Below are 16,981 nucleotides of genomic sequence, written 5' to 3' on the forward strand. Positions count from 1 at the left end.
GTTCCATAGAAGCTTAACCTAGCAACATTCTTAAATAAGGATCTTCATTTGTTATCCCCTGAATGTGTAAACTTTTGGGGGGTATTTTGTGGGAAAAGGTGTGGATTTGACTGCTTCCCAGGGAAATAAGGATGAGATCTGTAAATATTGTTCCTGGAATATTGTTCCTTTTTTACACATGATGTATTTTCATAGCTGCCATTTAGCAGGACACAGGCCAAGGAAAGACACTACCTATTCTGCTTAGTGAAGTATTTTCTTATTGGTAGTTGATATTTAGTAAGAGAAATGCATATACTGCACTGTCTTCTTTTGCTGGTGAAAACCAGTGCTTTGTTGGATGGGATGAGAGTTCAGTACAAGGAGGTGATAAGTGCACACATATGTCAGCTGATTCAAAACATTATTTTTTTTAGGTAGTGGCACACAAAGTGATAGATTAAAGCAGTAAATAAAAACCTTATTTCCATCTCAAACTTGTCAAATCATTACTTTTTTCCTTTCTATCATAGGAGAGGCATCAACGAAAGCTTTCAATGTAACAAATCAACATAGACTTTGCAATCAAGATATTGTATCCCCCTTCAGTGAAAAGTCTCAAGATGCATGCCTTGGCCAAGATGATTTACAAATTGCTCCCAGAGAAGCAAATACTAGATTGGAAGTTACTGTAAGGAAGAATAGCTTACCAGTATCTGTAAAGGAAACACCAGCATTGGAAAATAAAAATCCAGAAATAAAATCAGAAACCATGGAGGAAGTTTCAGATGTCAAGAAGATCATTGGGACACCCAAGCAAAAAGCAGAAACTGTTGAGGCTCTCTCAGGGGTCAAGAGAATCTTGAGGACACCTAAGGAAAAACCAGAACCTGTTGAAGCTCTCTCGGGGGTTAAGAGGATCTTGAGGACACCCAAGGACAAACCAGAACCTGTTGAAGCTCTCTCTGGGGTCAAGAGGATCTTGAGGACACCCGAGCAAAAAACAGAACCTGTTGAGGCTCTCTCAGGGATCAAGAGGATCTTGAGGACACCCAAGGAAAAATCAGAACCTGTTGAGGCTCTCTCGGGGATCAAGAGGCTCCTGAAGACACCGGAACAAAAAACAGAACCTGTTGAAGTTTTCTCAGGGGTCAAGAGGACTTCCATGCAAGACCTAGAGCCCACCAAGGTGTTTTCGGGCATCAGGAGTCTGTTGAGAACACCCAAGGAAAACCTGAGTCTTGTAGCAGATGATATTGTGTGTTCCAAGTTGACCAAAACTCCGGAAGTAGCATTACCGGGAAGCTCTGAGAAAGAACATACAATCCAGCCTATGGAAAATCATGCTGATGAGGTACCCAAGGAAAAAGTGCCACCACTAGAAGATTTGGAAGAAATTCAGAAACAGTTGAGGACACCAAAGCAAAGACCTGAAGTTATGCAAGATCTGGTTGGCATTGGCCAATTATTCAAGACTCCAAAGCAGAGGGTTTTGCCAGTTGATGACTTCTTTGGGTTACCGAAGCTTATGGCTGAGCCTAAACAGAGCTCATTAAGTCCTGAAATAGATTACACAGGTGTCAAAGACATTTTCAGTGCTGCTCATGAACATAAGGTATGTATCCTGTTTGAACAAATTTGATTCAATGACTTTTGTGATTCATAAGTGAGTGGCTTACATATTTTTTGTTATGAGTGAAGCTTTATCTCATTTATGCAATTAATCAGATCAGTTTCTGTAGATAAACACTGAATAATTTACAGTAGTGTCTTTCTGCTCTGATTTTTTTTTAAAGAAACACTTGTTTTTGTTGCCATTGTCAAAATGTTGACATGGGGTTTTTATTCTAAAAGCTTATCAGTAATTTCAGTACAGAACTGGGGTGGGAGTGTGATGCACCTTCTAATTTAGAATGCTGTACTTTTTGTAACCTATGCGTAATACTATAATAACAGATTTTATGGACCTATAGTTTTTTCATGTGTGCTATTAATTTTTAGGATGAAATACTAGAAACTGCAAGTGTGGAAGAAGATCATGGACCTTCTATGAATTCCAGAAATAATTCTGGTATGTGTAAATACTATTTCAGTAAAATGTTTAATTTACAATATGCTTTTCAGAGGAGAATAAGTAACAAGAACTGTAAGTAGACATTTTCAAAGGAGCTTTAGACCTCAAAATTCTCCAATGGACCTACCTACAATGTATCAATTTAATTGGTTTCCCTGGAGTGGACAGGGCATATTCCTCCCTCCATCTATGTTGATATGGATAACAGCTTTGTTGGACCATCTTCTACTGAGGATGAACTGAATTCCTGCTTTTTCATTGTTCCTTTTGTTCTGGTAGGATGTAGTGAAACTTCTATATCTGTCTAATGTTTGCAGTATGATTGGATCTAATCTCTGCATCCACCCATAAGAATCTGGACAGGACTTAGGGCTATTATTTTTGAGAAGCATAATATAATTCACTGGTGAACACATTTTGGTCCCAGAAATGTTAACCCTCATTCTAGGTTTATTAGATCTGCACCGTTTTCCCCTAAAAACTCTAGTTTTTCAGATACAGAACACATGCTATATACCAGTCTTCCTCTGCTCACCTATAGAAAATCATGATAGCTATATCTAAGAAACTGGAGCCAATGCGGTCTAATACAATTGTCTGAATCCCCCAAATAACTGCAGGAACAGGCCTAAAAGCCAAAATAGGGTTGGGCTTCAGAAACGGATCTTGGATATTGTAAATTTCGTCGGATCTCTAGCACATCTGAACAGATTTGATGTGTACACTCACTTCCATGGCGTTTAGATTTTGAACCACTTTAAGCCATTGCTCAGATGTCCTCAGAAATATTTGGATGTATGACTCATCTAACTGTACAGTCAAGCAAGTCTGCTAGCTGGGAGGTGAAGTCTAAAAGTAGGGCTGAAGTCCAGTTCTAGATTTCAGTGCTCTGACTCCCTCTTGTTACATTCCCAAGTACAGTATACTATAATTTCCACCTGGGGAGAAGGGCCTTGGCCCTACATCTGGGGCCAGATCTACATTATGTCTAGTCTGGGCTGAGATCCAGTTCTAGATTTCAGTGCTCCAACTCCGTTGTGTCGCTTGCCTTTGGTGTGTCCCCTTGAGAACAAGAAATAAAGAAAACACTTCTACATTTCATCTGATTTTGTTTGGGGCCCTAACATTTTGAATATGAAGCGTTCTGGGGGAAGCGGATTGGGTTGTTCGGCCTCCGGGCCTATTTCTGCCCGTAGCTATCGAGATGGCAACCAGCAAGCTGCAGAAACATGCCACTCTGGGTGGTGGAGATGGTGATGCTGGCACCAGTTCAACTGCTGAAATTTGGCCCTGGTTGCAATTAATCTGTTTTAGTAGCTAGCACAGATCAAACACTGGAAAGCCATAGAAATACCCCCCCCCCCCCCCAATTCTCCCTCTGCCAGTGAGCAGGAAGGGCCAGTGAGAGGAGGCCACACCCAACATCTGCCCCCTGCAGACACCGCACCATCTCCACACCCAGGTCCCAAGGCGCAGTGATGGGAAGGCCTACTTCCTACCTCTGGGATCATTTACCATGTCCATGCTCAGAGTGCCACACTGGCAGTTTACAGGCACTGCGGGACATCAGCAGGGGAAAAGACTTGAGGCATCTGGCTACCTCGGGGTTGAGGATACACGTGAGGCGATATCACCCAACAATTTCGTTTGGGGGGGGGGGGGGGAGAGAGAAACTACCAGCACCTGCAGCAGCAGCCAAAGTACTCTCACTTCATCTTGTACCTAAGGGGGGGAGAGAGACTCAGCCCACCTTGCAAGTTTGGTGCCAGCCCATGGGCGGGATCAGAAAGAGGGAAATGTTGCCCTCTGTTAAGCAGATCACCGAATGTATAGGAGAGATTATGGCTCTCGATCACCAGCCCTTCTGTATGTTGGAGTGGAAAGGCTTCTGCCACTTGATGCCACTTGTGTTTTTGCAGTACAAGATCCCCACGCACACCACTTTCTCCCAAGGTGTACTGCAAGGAACAGGTGGCGAAGTTGTTGCAGGGCTCCCAGGAAAGCCACATCCATTTCACTTTGGACATTTGGTCCAGCTTAAGAGGAGGCCATTCCTACCTCTCATGGCACATTGGTGGGAGGAGGAAAGCCTAGAGTCAGGGCACTGCTGGACTCTGCTTGGAATAGAAGTGGTAGACAATGACCATAAGGAAGAAATTAGCTGCCATTACTTGGAAAACATGATGAGGGAGTGGATGCAGTGCAGAGCAGAAGACATGAAGACGGGGTTCATGGTGACCGATGCTGGAAAAATATGATAAAAGCAGTGAAAAGCACAGGCCTTATGAACGTTAGCTGCATGGCGCACTTACTCCACAACACTGTAAAAGATGGATTTAAGGGCCCTGAAGAACAAAACCCCAACCACATCAATCAGCTGATTGAGAGCTGTCACCAGATAGCAGCTATTTCCACCAGAGAAGGAAGGCAGCGCAACAGCTGTGTGAGAGGCAGACCATGGAGGGGCTACTACAGCACAAGCTGTTGCAGGACGTTTCCACCTACTGGAACTACAAGATGCTGCAACGCATGGTGGAGCAGCAGAAGGTGGTCCACATTGTCTCCCTGATGGTGGCTGCGCCAGTGACCAAGCAGGTCCCAAGCAAGCAGGAGTGGGACACCAACTCCCAATCTGTTCAATGTTCTCAAGCCTTTTAAAGATGCCACCGAAACTCTTTCCGCCACAAGAGCTCTTCTCAGCCAGGGGGTCCTGCTCATCTTGGGGGTAAAGGTAAAGGATTCCCCATACGTTAAGTCCAGTCATGTTTGACTCGGGGGTTGGTGCTCATCTCCATTTCTAAGCCGAAGAGCCGGCGTTGTCTGTAGACACCTCCAAGGTCATGTGGCTGGCATGACTGCATGGAGCGCCGTTACCTTCCCGCTGGAGCGGTACCTATTAATCTACTCACATTTGCATGTTTTTGAACTGCTAGGTTGGCAGAAGCTGGAGCAACAGCGGGCGCTCACTTTGCTCCCGGAATTTGAACCTGGGACCTTTCGGTCTGCAAGTTCAGTAGCTCAGTGCTTTAACACACTTCGCCACCGGGGCTCCTAGGACTAAAGAGGCACTTAGATATGTTCGGGGCAGGTGGATGCTTGACTCCCTGGCTTGGCCACTGACCCTCCAAGTCCATGAGGTGGTGAGGAAACCTTTGCCCTCCAGAAAAGCATGGAGCCACTGCTAAGCAGCAAGATCCATATGCTGGCAGCCATCTGATCCATGCCTAAAGGACACTGTTTGCCTCAAAAACTTTGCTGCATGGAAGGTACAGCTTGTAACCCTGGTGAGCAAGGTATACACCCTCAGGGTGGGGAATATTTCCCCTGTTGCTACACCAGCAGCTATGCCTGTCACCCCCAGCACAAGTGGCAGTGCTGAGTCCGACCGCCCCGAGGTGTCACCTGAAAGATATTGGAGGGCACAAAAGCATTAACAGCAGAAGCGATGGGGACAGTTTCTTTGAGGAGATTGTTGCCATACTGGTACAGGTAGGAATGCCGTTGGCCACTCAAGCCCACAAGATTGACTCAGCCAAGTGTTCCATTAACAGTAACTTCGAGGAGCCATCGGAGCCTATCACCTGCAATCCATTGGCCGCCTGGTGTTCCCGGATCCATGTGTGGCCAAATCTCTCAAATGTTTCCTGCTAGTTTCTCAGCTGCTCTCCTACCAGTGTGCAGAGCAAAAGGGTTTTTGGCTTGGCAGGAGATGTTGTCACCCATCACCGGGGCTTGCTGGACCCCCCTTGCGTCCAGTGGAGAAACTGGTCTTCCTGAAGGCCAATCTATCTGTTCTGGGGTTCCCCAAGATTGATTTTGATGCCAGTGTTTCCTAGATGGATTTCGACACCAACTATTCATAGATTGATTTTGACACCAATGTATCCTGCATGTGCTTCACGGAAATGTTTCCTATTTATTATTTATTTATTTACTACATGTACTTATTTACTACATTATTTATTTATTTACATATAATATATAATATATGATTAATATATAAGCGTGTGCTCAACTCAAATGCCCCATAGCCTCAGTGATAGGGCAGTTCATTCAAGATGTCAACATACTACCTCATTCTCTCTCCCTTAACTAGCTAATTCCTGCCTTATCATTTTCCGCTTTGGGAGTCTGACAGGCCTTGTTGCTGCAAATCCCATAAAATTTTATAATACTATGATAGTACTGATACCCGTGAAAGAGGGAAAGTGAGGACAGGTATCTCAAGGACTGAATTGATGTCATGCAGAAGACCACTGTATGATTGGTTGGTGGTATTTCTCAGGGAGCAATGTCTCCATGGCCACCAGCCATAAATCACATGAAATTAAGCAGTATGGTAATACTGTTCAATCCATGCTCTGGCCAGACGCAGAAGTGACCGAATGGTCAACTGACAGCCACAGATCACATAAAGTTGTACATTACCGTGGTAAAATTGCATGTGAGGAGTTGCTGTAGAGCTGTCTCGGGGAGTAAATCATGTCTTAGCAGAAGGTTAAAGATTTTACCTTAACGTGACCAAATGATCAGCAGCAACAAATCACATGAAGTTATACAGCACTGTAGTGAAACTTTTGTTGGGCTGTTGCTGCAGAGCTGTTTCGGGGAGCAAATCGTGGCCTAGCAGACGGAAAAAGATTTTGTCTGATTCAATACCTTATTTGTTTTAGGTGGTGCAAATTGATAGATAACAAGCAATAAGCAAAAACCTTATTTTCATCTGATATGTCAAATTATTACTCTTTTCCTTTCTCTTATAGGAGAGGCATCAATGACACCTTTCAACGTAACATATCAACAAAGACTTTGCAATCAAGATATTGTATCCTCCAGTGAAATGTCTCAAGATACATGTCTTGGACAAGATGATTTACAAATAACTTCCAGAGAAGCAAATAGTAGATTGGATGTTACTGTAAAGAAGAATAGAACACCAGTATTGGAAAATAAAAATCCAGAAAAAAAATCAGAAACCATGGAGGAAGTCTCAGATGTCAAGAAGATCACTGGGACACCCAAGCAAAAAATAGAGCCTGTTGAAGTTATCTCAGGGGTCAAGAGAATCTTTATAACACCTAAGGAAAAACCAGAACCTGTTGAGGCTTTCATGGGGGTTAAGAGGATCTTGAGGACACCCAAGGACAAACCAGAACCTGTTGAAGCTCTCTCGGGGGTCAAGAGGATCTTTAGGACACCTAAGGAAAAACCAGAACCTGTTGAAGCTCTCTCGGGGGTCAAGAGGATCTTTAGGACACCTAAGGAAAAACCAGAACCTGTTGAGGCTCTCTCGGGGGTTAAGAGGATCTTGAGGACACCTAAGGAAAAACCAGAACCTGTTGAGGCTCTCTCGGGGGTTAAGAGGATCTTGAGGACACCCAAGCAGAAAACAGAACCTGTTGAGGCTCTTTCGGGGATCAAGAGGATTTTGAGGACACCCAAGGAAAAAACAGAACCTGTTGAGGCTCTCTCCGGGATCAAGAAGCTCTTGAAGACACCGGAACAAAAAACAGAGCCTGTTGAAGTTTTCTCAGGGGTCAAGAGGACTCCCATGCAAGACCTAGAGCCCACCAAGGTGATTTTGGGCATCAAGAGTCTGTTGAGAACATCCAAGGAAAACCTGAGTCTTGTAGCAGATGATATTGTATGTTCCAAGTTGACCAAAACTCCAGAAGTAGCATTACTAGGAAGCTCAAAGAAAGAACATACAATTCAGCCTATGGAAAATCAAGCTGATGAGATACCCAAGGAAAAAGTGCCACCACTAGAGAAAGAAATTCAGAAACGGTTGAGGACACCAAAGCAAAGACCCGAAGTTATGCAAGATCTGGTTGGCATTGGCCAATTATTCAAGACTCCAAAGCAGAGGGTTTTGCCAGTTGATGACTTCTTTGGGTTACCGAAGCTTATGACTGAGCCTAAACAGAGCTCATTAAGTCCTGAAATAGATTACACAGGTGTCAAAGACATTTTCAGTGCTGCTGATGAACATAAAGTATGTACTCTGTATTTGAACAAATTTGATTTAATGACTTTTGTGATTCATAAGTGAGTGCCTCCATATTTTTGTTATGAGTGAAGCTATATCTCTTTTATGAAATTATCAGATCAGTTACTGTAAAATAAGGAGCCCCGGTGGCAAAGTGCGTTAAAGCGCTGAGCTGCTGAACTTGCAGACCGAAATGTCCCGGGTCCAAACCCCGGGAGCGGCATGAGCGACCGTTGTTAGCCCCAGCTCCTGCCAACCTAGTAGTTCGAAAACATGCCAATGTGAGTAGATCAATAGGTACCGCTCTGGTGGGGAGGTAACGGCACTCCATGCAGTCATGCCGGCCACATGACCTTGGAGGTGTCTACGGACAACGCCGGCTCTTCGACTTAGAAATGGAGATGAGCACCAACCCCCAGAGTCAGACATGACTGGACTTACCGTCAGGGGAAACCTTTACCTTTTTTTTTTTTTACTGTAAAATAAACACTGAATAATTTACAGTAGTGTTTTTCTGCTCTGATTTTTTTAAAAAAAGAAACACTTGTTTTTGTTGCCGTTGTCAAAATGTTGACATGGTGTTTTTATTCTAAAAGCTCATCAGTAATTTCAGTACAGAACTGGGGTGGGAGTGTGATGCATCTTCTAATTTAGCATGCTATGCTTTTTGTAACCTGTGCATAATAATACTGTAATAACAGATTATTATGGACCTATAGTTTTTTCATGTGAGCTACTCTTACCTTTTAGGATGAAATACTAGAAACTGCAAATGTGGAAGAAGATCATGGACCTTCTATGAATTCCAGAAATAATTCTGGTATGTGTAAATACTATTTCAGTAAACGTTTAATTTACAGTATCCTTTTCAAAGGAGAATAAGTAACAAGAACTGTAAGTAGACATTTTCAAAGCAGTTTCAAATCTCAAATTTCTCTAACGGACCTACCTACAATGTATCAATTTAATTGGTTTCCCTGGAGTGGACAGGGCATATTGCTCCCCCCATCTGTTTCCAACTGTTTTTTCACCATGGATCAGTTTAACCAGGGACCACTTGACTGGGGACCCTCATCATTGACCACTCTTCAACATTAGTACCTAAAGAGTTACAAATCCTTTTTGGTAAACTTTAGATTTGGTTTGGTTATTTGGGGTGCTGATTCAGAAAATTTCATTAGCTAGACCGCATCAACTCTAGTTTCTAATATAGAACATATGCTGTCTGCTCCTTCACAGAAAACCATATTTGATCATCTAGAATTGCGGACCTTATTTTTGGTCTCACAGCCCACAAGTGGACTGCAGTCCACAGGTTGGGAACTATTGATCTATGTTGATAGGGAAGACAGCTTTGTAGAAGCATCTTCTATTGAGGATGAACAATTCCTGCTTGTTCATTGTTGCTCTTGTTTTGGTAGGATGTAGTGAAACTTCTATATAGTGTTCCCTCACTTATCGCGGGGGTTATGTTCCAGGATCACCCGCAATAAATTAAATTCTGTGAAGGAGGGGCAATATATTTATTTCAATATTTACGCATTATATTATTAGTTAAATGGTTTTTTTCTCCTTTGCAAGCCGTCTTCCTGCACTTCTTGCTCTTCGGTGCCTGCCAGTTTCCCTTTTGTGCATGCGCCTCCCTCTCATCAGCATCCAGAGTGGCCCGGCTGTATGCCGACGAGAGAGAGGGCGCATGCGCAAAAGGGAAACTGGCACCTTGTGCGCATGCACACTTCTCAGAAAAAAAACCGCAAAGTAGGGAGGGAACACTGTATATGTCTAATCTTTGCAGCATGATGGTGTTCAGTGGTGAATACACGTTTTGGTACCAAAAATGTTAGCCCTCTAGGTTTATTAGACCTCAGTTTGCCTCTAAAAGCTCTTTTTTCAGATACAGAACATATGCCATATACCAGTCTTCATCTGCTCACCTATAGAAAAAACCATATCTAAGAAGCTAGAGCCAATTTGATCTCATACAATTGTCTGAGTCCCTCAAATAACTGCAGGAACAGACCTAAAAACCAAGATAGATAGATAGGTTGGACTGTGTTAAATAAGTGTAAGGCTTCAGTGTAGATAGCAGTTTGAACACCCAAGGCCTGATGTTAATCTACCAGTTGTTTAGTAATTGCTAATATAATTTGAATGCCTGTTCAAATTGAATGCATGAGAAATAAAGTATTCGACTAAAATTGTGATCCCTAGGGACAAAGAACAAATAGAAATCTAGCTCTTAAACATTTTAAGGCTCATTTATTTCATTGAGGAGTGCTTGGCTGGATTATAACATGCTGATTAATCTGTATTTTATCCATTTGCAGAATCAATTGGAGACTTGTATTGTTTTGTTTGTTTTTTCTTTCAATATAATTTTATCTTGTCTCTATCTGGATGAAATTTGTTTTGAGGAATTTTCTTTACAAGAAACAATGAATAACAACCACAATGCAATTCTGAATATGTATGTCGTGTGAGAGCCTAGAATAGGAACTTTTTCAAAACTGCAGGTTGACAATCAGCTCTGCTAATATCAATAGAACATGCTACCTAAGTTTGTATAGCTAGCATGGTGATCTAGATATCCATTTATATTTATAAAAATGTATAAGAATTATATTGCTATAAGAAACCCACTACCACCTTGTCCTGTTTAAAACCTGTGGAATACCTAAGGAGTCTTCTCCAGTGCAAGCAAGGGATTCTAAAACATTTCTGGTGCCAGGCATTTTGGATAAGGGAAACTCAATCTGTACTGTAAAATAGAATTGTTTGCCATCAGTAACTGTTGTAAATAATTGTGATAATTACACACGCACACAAATATTTCTTACCTCTCAAAACTTTTTGAATAATAAAGGTACTTTTATGATGTGCCTTTCCTTGATAGCTATATGAAATTAATCTTGAATCATGTTCTATTTTAGACTCTTTGGAAAATGAACTTGATGAAAGGAAAGGACCGAATCTGGAAGATTTGACTGAAATAAAATTTCCTTTTACAACAGAAAGTGAAGAACATACATGTGATTTAAAACCCAAAGACAACCTACTGAATGAATTAAAAACAGAGGCTACAGAAATGGAATGCATACCAAAAATCTGCCAGGAAGATGGTACCAAGTCTCCAAAGGCAGACAAAATCATTTTTTTAAAAAAACCAGCCTTAAATCTTGGTTCCACAGATAAAGAAATGGCAGAACCATTGGTTTCAGGTAGAAGAACTAGGAAACGAACGTATGTTGAGTCCAGCACAGCACTGAAACAAAAAGGGAAGATACAGAAGCTTACAAGGAACTCAAAAACAGCAAAATCAGACAGATATGAAAAAAACAATAACAGTGTTCAGCAGAGTATTCCCGAATCTAGCAAACTTTCAATTGAGACAGATTGCAATATACAAATTAAAGAAATTGAACCTTCAAAGATGGAAAGCATTGGAAACAAGATATGCCTCAGATATACAAGAAGAAAGGCCACCCCATTAAAAACAGAAAATGAAATATTAAACACAGCTATTACTGAAAATAAAAGTGGAAATACCAATTATGCGGCATCTGAACTATATAAAACTGAAGCTTTGGAAAATAATACAGAAGAATTCAAGGAAAATGCAATTAAGGGAAAGGGGAAAAAAGTTCATTTCCTACTTGAGAAAAATAATTCTATGTCTCTGGAAGACAAATGTGTTCTTGGAGATAATGAAGGTATTCCTGAAGAAGAAAGGAGTGCATTTTCTAAAAGGTCGACTTCTGCAAAAGAGAAAACATCACGAAGGAGCAAATGCAAGTCTTCTGTGGTATCACAACAACTTTGCTTTTCCCCTTCAGAAGGGAAGCACACATTTGAGACTTGTAGAGACAAAGACAAGAAAGGTATACAGTTGTCTTTTGAAAGCAGTAATCTTACAAAAGAAGACCCCATAGTAGTTAGTTCTGGGTTTTCCCATGGAAAAAATGTGCAAGAAATTCAAGCAGAAGAAAGGTCCAATGAAACTCAGAAGCTCCCATTGGAAAGCATTCAGGAACATCCAGCAAGAAGGCAAAAGGTGGCAAGAAGGAATCCACCAAGAAATGTTTGCAACAAATACAAATGCTTGGAACAAATTCAAAATGAAACATCTCTTGAAAACATCTCCAGTAAAACTGTTCAGACTTTTAAAGATAACATTCCACCAAGAAGGCAAGCAGAAGTGAAAGAGTGTTTTGCCAGGAAAACTTGCACAGAAGAGGTCAGCAAAGAGACAGCTGAAAAAGAACATAATTTAGCTGGAAGTATAGGTGATAATCGGCCAAAACGGGGCAGAGCGAAAAAAATTGTGCTAAGGGAAGAGACTGCTTCTGCTGAAGAAAGTCACAAAACAGATAGCTTCATTTCTGCCAGAAGAGAATGTTCATTGAAACAAACACAAAATGATGCAAATGCCTATGGAACCCAAGGGATGCCCATGGAAAATGTAGAGGCTCCCACGGAGCACAGCCCATCCGAAAGATTTAAAATACCAAAAGAGGATCCACCAAAGAGAGGCAAGAAAAAAGTAATTGATCAAAAAACACTGGCAGAATGTGAGATGAAAGCGGCGGCTGTTATAAAAGATGAAAATACAGTTGCCAAAAATGTTCACTCTACAAAAAAGAGTGAAACAAAAAGAGGAAGAGGAAGGAAGATTGCCTCTGTGTCATTGTTGCCTCCCCTTGAAGATAATAGCTTAATTTTGTCTCCATCAATCAAAAGTAAAACTGCAATAGAACAAGGAAGTGGCATTTCGGAAACTACAGCTACTGTAGATAGTGGGACTCTATCACATAGAGGCAGAAGAAGAAAAGTTGATGACATAAATGCAACCAACTCAGCTCCTATATTGCTTGATAAAGACAAAGAGAAAAAAATATGTAAAGATTTGCCAGAAGAAAAGTTATCCAAAAGGGGAAGAAGGAAACAACTAGTTCTTCATGAAACGTCAACAGTAAATAATTCCGAACTGGGAAATAGTGAAAATACTGGATTGGGTAAAGATAAACCCGTGCATTTAGAAACTGGTTTTGAACAAAAGAACCAATCAAAGAGGAAGAGGGGGAAACAGAATGTTCTTGCTTCTAATGAACTACTGCCTTCTCTCAAAGTCAGCATCACTCTGCCATCATCTTCAGAGAAAGATAGAACAGCCAGTGAAAATCCAAGCACATTTACTGAAAGTGTTGGGAAAAATAAACGAACAAAAAGTGATAGAAAAAATGAAATAGTGGGATGTACCACATCTCTCAGAAGAAACAAATCTACGGAAGAGGTTTTTCAAGAAAAGGATTTGGAAAAGAAAACTTTGGTAAATGAGAAACAGTGCAGAAGAGGCAGGAAAAAAGTTACATTTGAACCAGAAGTTTGTGCTTCTCTAAAGGAAAAAGCTGGAATAACTGTAAGTTGTGCTGCTTCTGAAGATCAACAGGAAGTTCTGGACAATATTGCTTTCAGTAAGAAAGTTCCATCATGTAGGAGGGGCCAAACATTTCATAAGGGAAAAATATTGCAAAAAGATACTGATCAAATAAACACTTCTCAAAATGATCAAGATAACAGTTCTGAATTGTTACCTCAGGTAGCAAAGAAGAATCCACTCAGAATGGGCAGAAGAAAAGAAGTTAAGAATGTTTCAGAAACTAGCACTACTATTTTGGACGTTTCTGAAGGTTTCGTTGCAGAAAGGAGATCAACAAAATCTAAGAAAGGTATGTAGCCATTCTTTAGAGGTAGGATAGGCAACCTAGTGCATTTCACATTTACAAAAGTGCCCCCAACTTAAGGAAGTTTGTGAAAGGCATCCAATTGCCCATCCATGCTTTAAAGAGTTAAGTTTTTTTAAAGTTTCTGGTTCTTTTCAAAATTACTAAAAGTCTCATACTTGAAATTATTCACTACACTTGAACTTAGTTCAAAAATATTTCTTAGCTCTTTGTTCATTAGAACTTTCAGTGTTAAATTATGATACTGATATTTGTATAATTTATAACATTTGTATTATGTGGGATTTGAAAGGCATTCATATCTAGATACTTGCACTTACCATTTATAGAGAATAATGAGGATACTCTATTTTATAGAGAAGGATAATGAGAATACTCTATTGTCTAATGCTCTGTTGCAAAAATAATGTGAAAATGATTAATTTTATACAATTTTTATTTTGATTGAAAAATAGAAAAGACTGAAAATACAACATTGAAAAAAGGAAGAAAAACAAAAGATAGTACAGCTGTGACTGATCCTTCAGAAACAGAAGGCAGAACAAGAGGAAGCAGAACAAGAAAAAGATTATTGTAAATATTAATACCCTACCTCCTACCCCTTCCTTTCATTAAGCAAATGGATATGTCTTAAGATTTTAAAATTCAAGGAACTTAAGTAAATGCTTTGTTTGGACCATGTTCTTTAGCTTATTCATTCTTGATACACATTCTTGTTTCTGTTTTATCCATCTCAGGTGCTTTATAGAAAATGATTATTGGAATTGTTGGCACTAGGTACTCATTCCCTCCCTCCCTCCTCCATTAAGCTAACAATATATCTCTGAATTTTAAAATATATGGAATGCTTTGCTGTTAAATACTTTTGACGAATTTCTTTAGCTTATTCTTCATTATGATAAAGTTCTGTATTTTGTAGGATTTCTCACTTAAAAATGCAGTGATTTGAGAACTGCATTTTAACAGCTCTGATCTGTTTTTACTGAAAAGATTGTATTGTTGTTGTATATGTACATTTTGATATTAAAGCATATATTAATTTTGCATCTCTTGATGTGTTTTAATTCCAACTTAAGATGACTCACTATGACATAAATTAGTCTGTTCTTGGCAATCAAGAGCAACATATTAATGCAATAAAAGAGGCATTGGAGCAACGCTTAGCATAGCTAACATATCAATATGTAGTAATCTGTACACTTCAATATAGTAATCATTGAGGGTACCAGGATGAGGACTTACTGGTATTTCTCCTTCAAGGCACCAAGTTTTTATGCATAGGCATCATTTCCTATTTTAGCGCTACCTTCATATATAGATTTCTGTTCAAATAATACATGTATTAGGATGTAGCATTTTGCATTTTAAAAGTAACTTCTCCATCTTACTTAAGAGAGAAAAGCCAAGGCTCTGCTGACCTGGAGGCAGTGCTTCAGGGTCCCTCGGCAGTGGAGTGGCACATATGTCGGGGTCCCGGGGGGGGGGGGGGGCAGCTGCATGTGTGGCAGGGTCCCTTGGTGGTGGTCGAGGCAGGTCCTTCCCCGTCCTCAGCAGCAGCAACGGCCCCCTCCTGATCCAGGACCAGCCGGACGGGAAGGAAGAGAAGCCAAAGGCCAAAATGAAGTGGCTCTGAGTGCCTTTCATGGAGCCCCAAGGGCTTTGCAGAGCACAGTTTGGGAACCGCTGCTCCCATGCATTCTGCTTTCTCCCACATAATCTGCCCCTTAGAACACTGATGCCCTCTTAGAGATGCATTCTCCCTGCTAGCCGGAAGCCAACTGACAACTCTCACAGGGCCTTTTCATTGGCTGCCCCACAACTGAAATGACCTGCCGGAAGATATCTGATGGCTAAATGAACTGTTGGAATTCAGTTACCTCATCAGATGGGGAAGAATCAGCACCATGCTTTTCCTTGCCGGCTCGCATTACACAATGCAGTACTACTTCTGATGGGGCTCTATGCTTCAAGGAAAGCATGCTACCACTGCAGCAACACAGATGCTTCTCACTTTGCCTTGGATCAATGGGGCCGGAAGCTGGAAAGTCAATGCTTCCCCCTCCACCCCCCCATGGGATTGCTCGGTTGGTAAACTGGGTGATGAGGGGCATGGGGTGATGGGTTCCCCATATCCTCCAACAGTAGTCACCGGATTTGCCACAATGTGTCGCGATTCTGATAGCCAGTATGAAAAGAGGTCATGAGACTCAAAGGCCCATCTCTTCTGGCAGGCCTACCATTCAACTTTGAATCACTAGTTTTGAATCTGCATTCTATTGCTTCTATATGTTGGTTTTTGTACCCATTGTTTGTGTGTTTTTTATTGTTTTTATCTATGTATTTTATTGTATGTATTTTATGTTCATATGTTTTGAGCTGTTAGGAGAGGTAACAAGTACAATTATTGTTAATATTCTCTATTCCCACAGGCACACAAACTATAAATTCCAATTTCCTCAAGCTATCCAGTGTTATCAACCCCTCTGTTTCAAGCTGTTTTTTTGCAGGGACAGCAGGTGAAAGACCCTACTATTCTTCCTCCCAATACATCCTGAACAATACTTTTCAGTCCAGGCTATTGCCAATCTCATCCCTCCTATGACCCCTTTAGGGATAAGCATTTGGAAAAAGAGCTAACAGAATCTTCCTCTTCCCACAAATGAAACACAGTTGATAGCATCACAGTGCTGCGCTGTCAAGACTGCAGTATACGCAATAATTTGAAATGGTTACATCCCATTATAAAAAGGGTGTTCTAGAATGGATCCCATTTCAAAGCAGTATCATTCAAAATGCCAATATGCAACAACTAAACAAAACTAGGAACATTTTAATGAGATATCAAGTTTTAACAGCCTTGAGCCAGAAAGAAATATAAAAATTCTGCAAATAGAGAATGTTAAGCCTTGCGGATGGCTGATGTTAGGGGCTGCTTGTGTGTTAGGAAAGGCATCTAGCAGTAATCATTTGAAACTATGTCTCACCCTTTCAAGGAGTAAGAATTCCACTCATGGGCAGTTCGTAGTTTTAGAGCTACGGAGATTTCAAGCCTGGTCCATTTTGCCGAAATACCCTATATTTTGCTATATAGATGTTTTAAAAAGCATCTTGAATTCTCAGGTAGTCGGGACGGGGTATTTTTCAAAGTCTTTTGGGGGCTGAAGGCAATTTTCTGACCAACCAGAAGTAATGCAGACA

The 16,981-nt window shown here is 41.0% G+C and overlaps 1 protein-coding gene across 2 annotated transcripts in view; it reads left to right on the forward strand.

Moving 5' to 3' along the window:
* Positions 1-14,827, forward strand: part of mki67 (marker of proliferation Ki-67) — a 49,375-nt gene extending 34,548 nt beyond the window's left edge. For both annotated transcript variants that reach the window (XM_008106686.3, XM_003218573.4), the window contains 6 exons: positions 513-1,594; positions 1,981-2,050; positions 6,817-8,048; positions 8,793-8,862; positions 10,973-13,768; positions 14,239-14,827. In XM_008106686.3, coding sequence (XP_008104893.2) covers positions 513-1,594; positions 1,981-2,050; positions 6,817-8,048; positions 8,793-8,862; positions 10,973-13,768; positions 14,239-14,360 — 5,372 coding nt within the window. In that variant the 3' untranslated portion in view covers positions 14,361-14,827. The remainder of the gene's footprint in view (positions 1-512; positions 1,595-1,980; positions 2,051-6,816; positions 8,049-8,792; positions 8,863-10,972; positions 13,769-14,238) is intronic.
* The last annotated feature ends 2,154 nt before the right edge of the window (positions 14,828-16,981 follow it).

Source organism: Anolis carolinensis, chromosome 3 (assembly GCF_035594765.1).
Source record: "Anolis carolinensis isolate JA03-04 chromosome 3, rAnoCar3.1.pri, whole genome shotgun sequence".
Taxonomy (NCBI): Eukaryota; Metazoa; Chordata; class Lepidosauria; order Squamata; family Dactyloidae; genus Anolis; species Anolis carolinensis.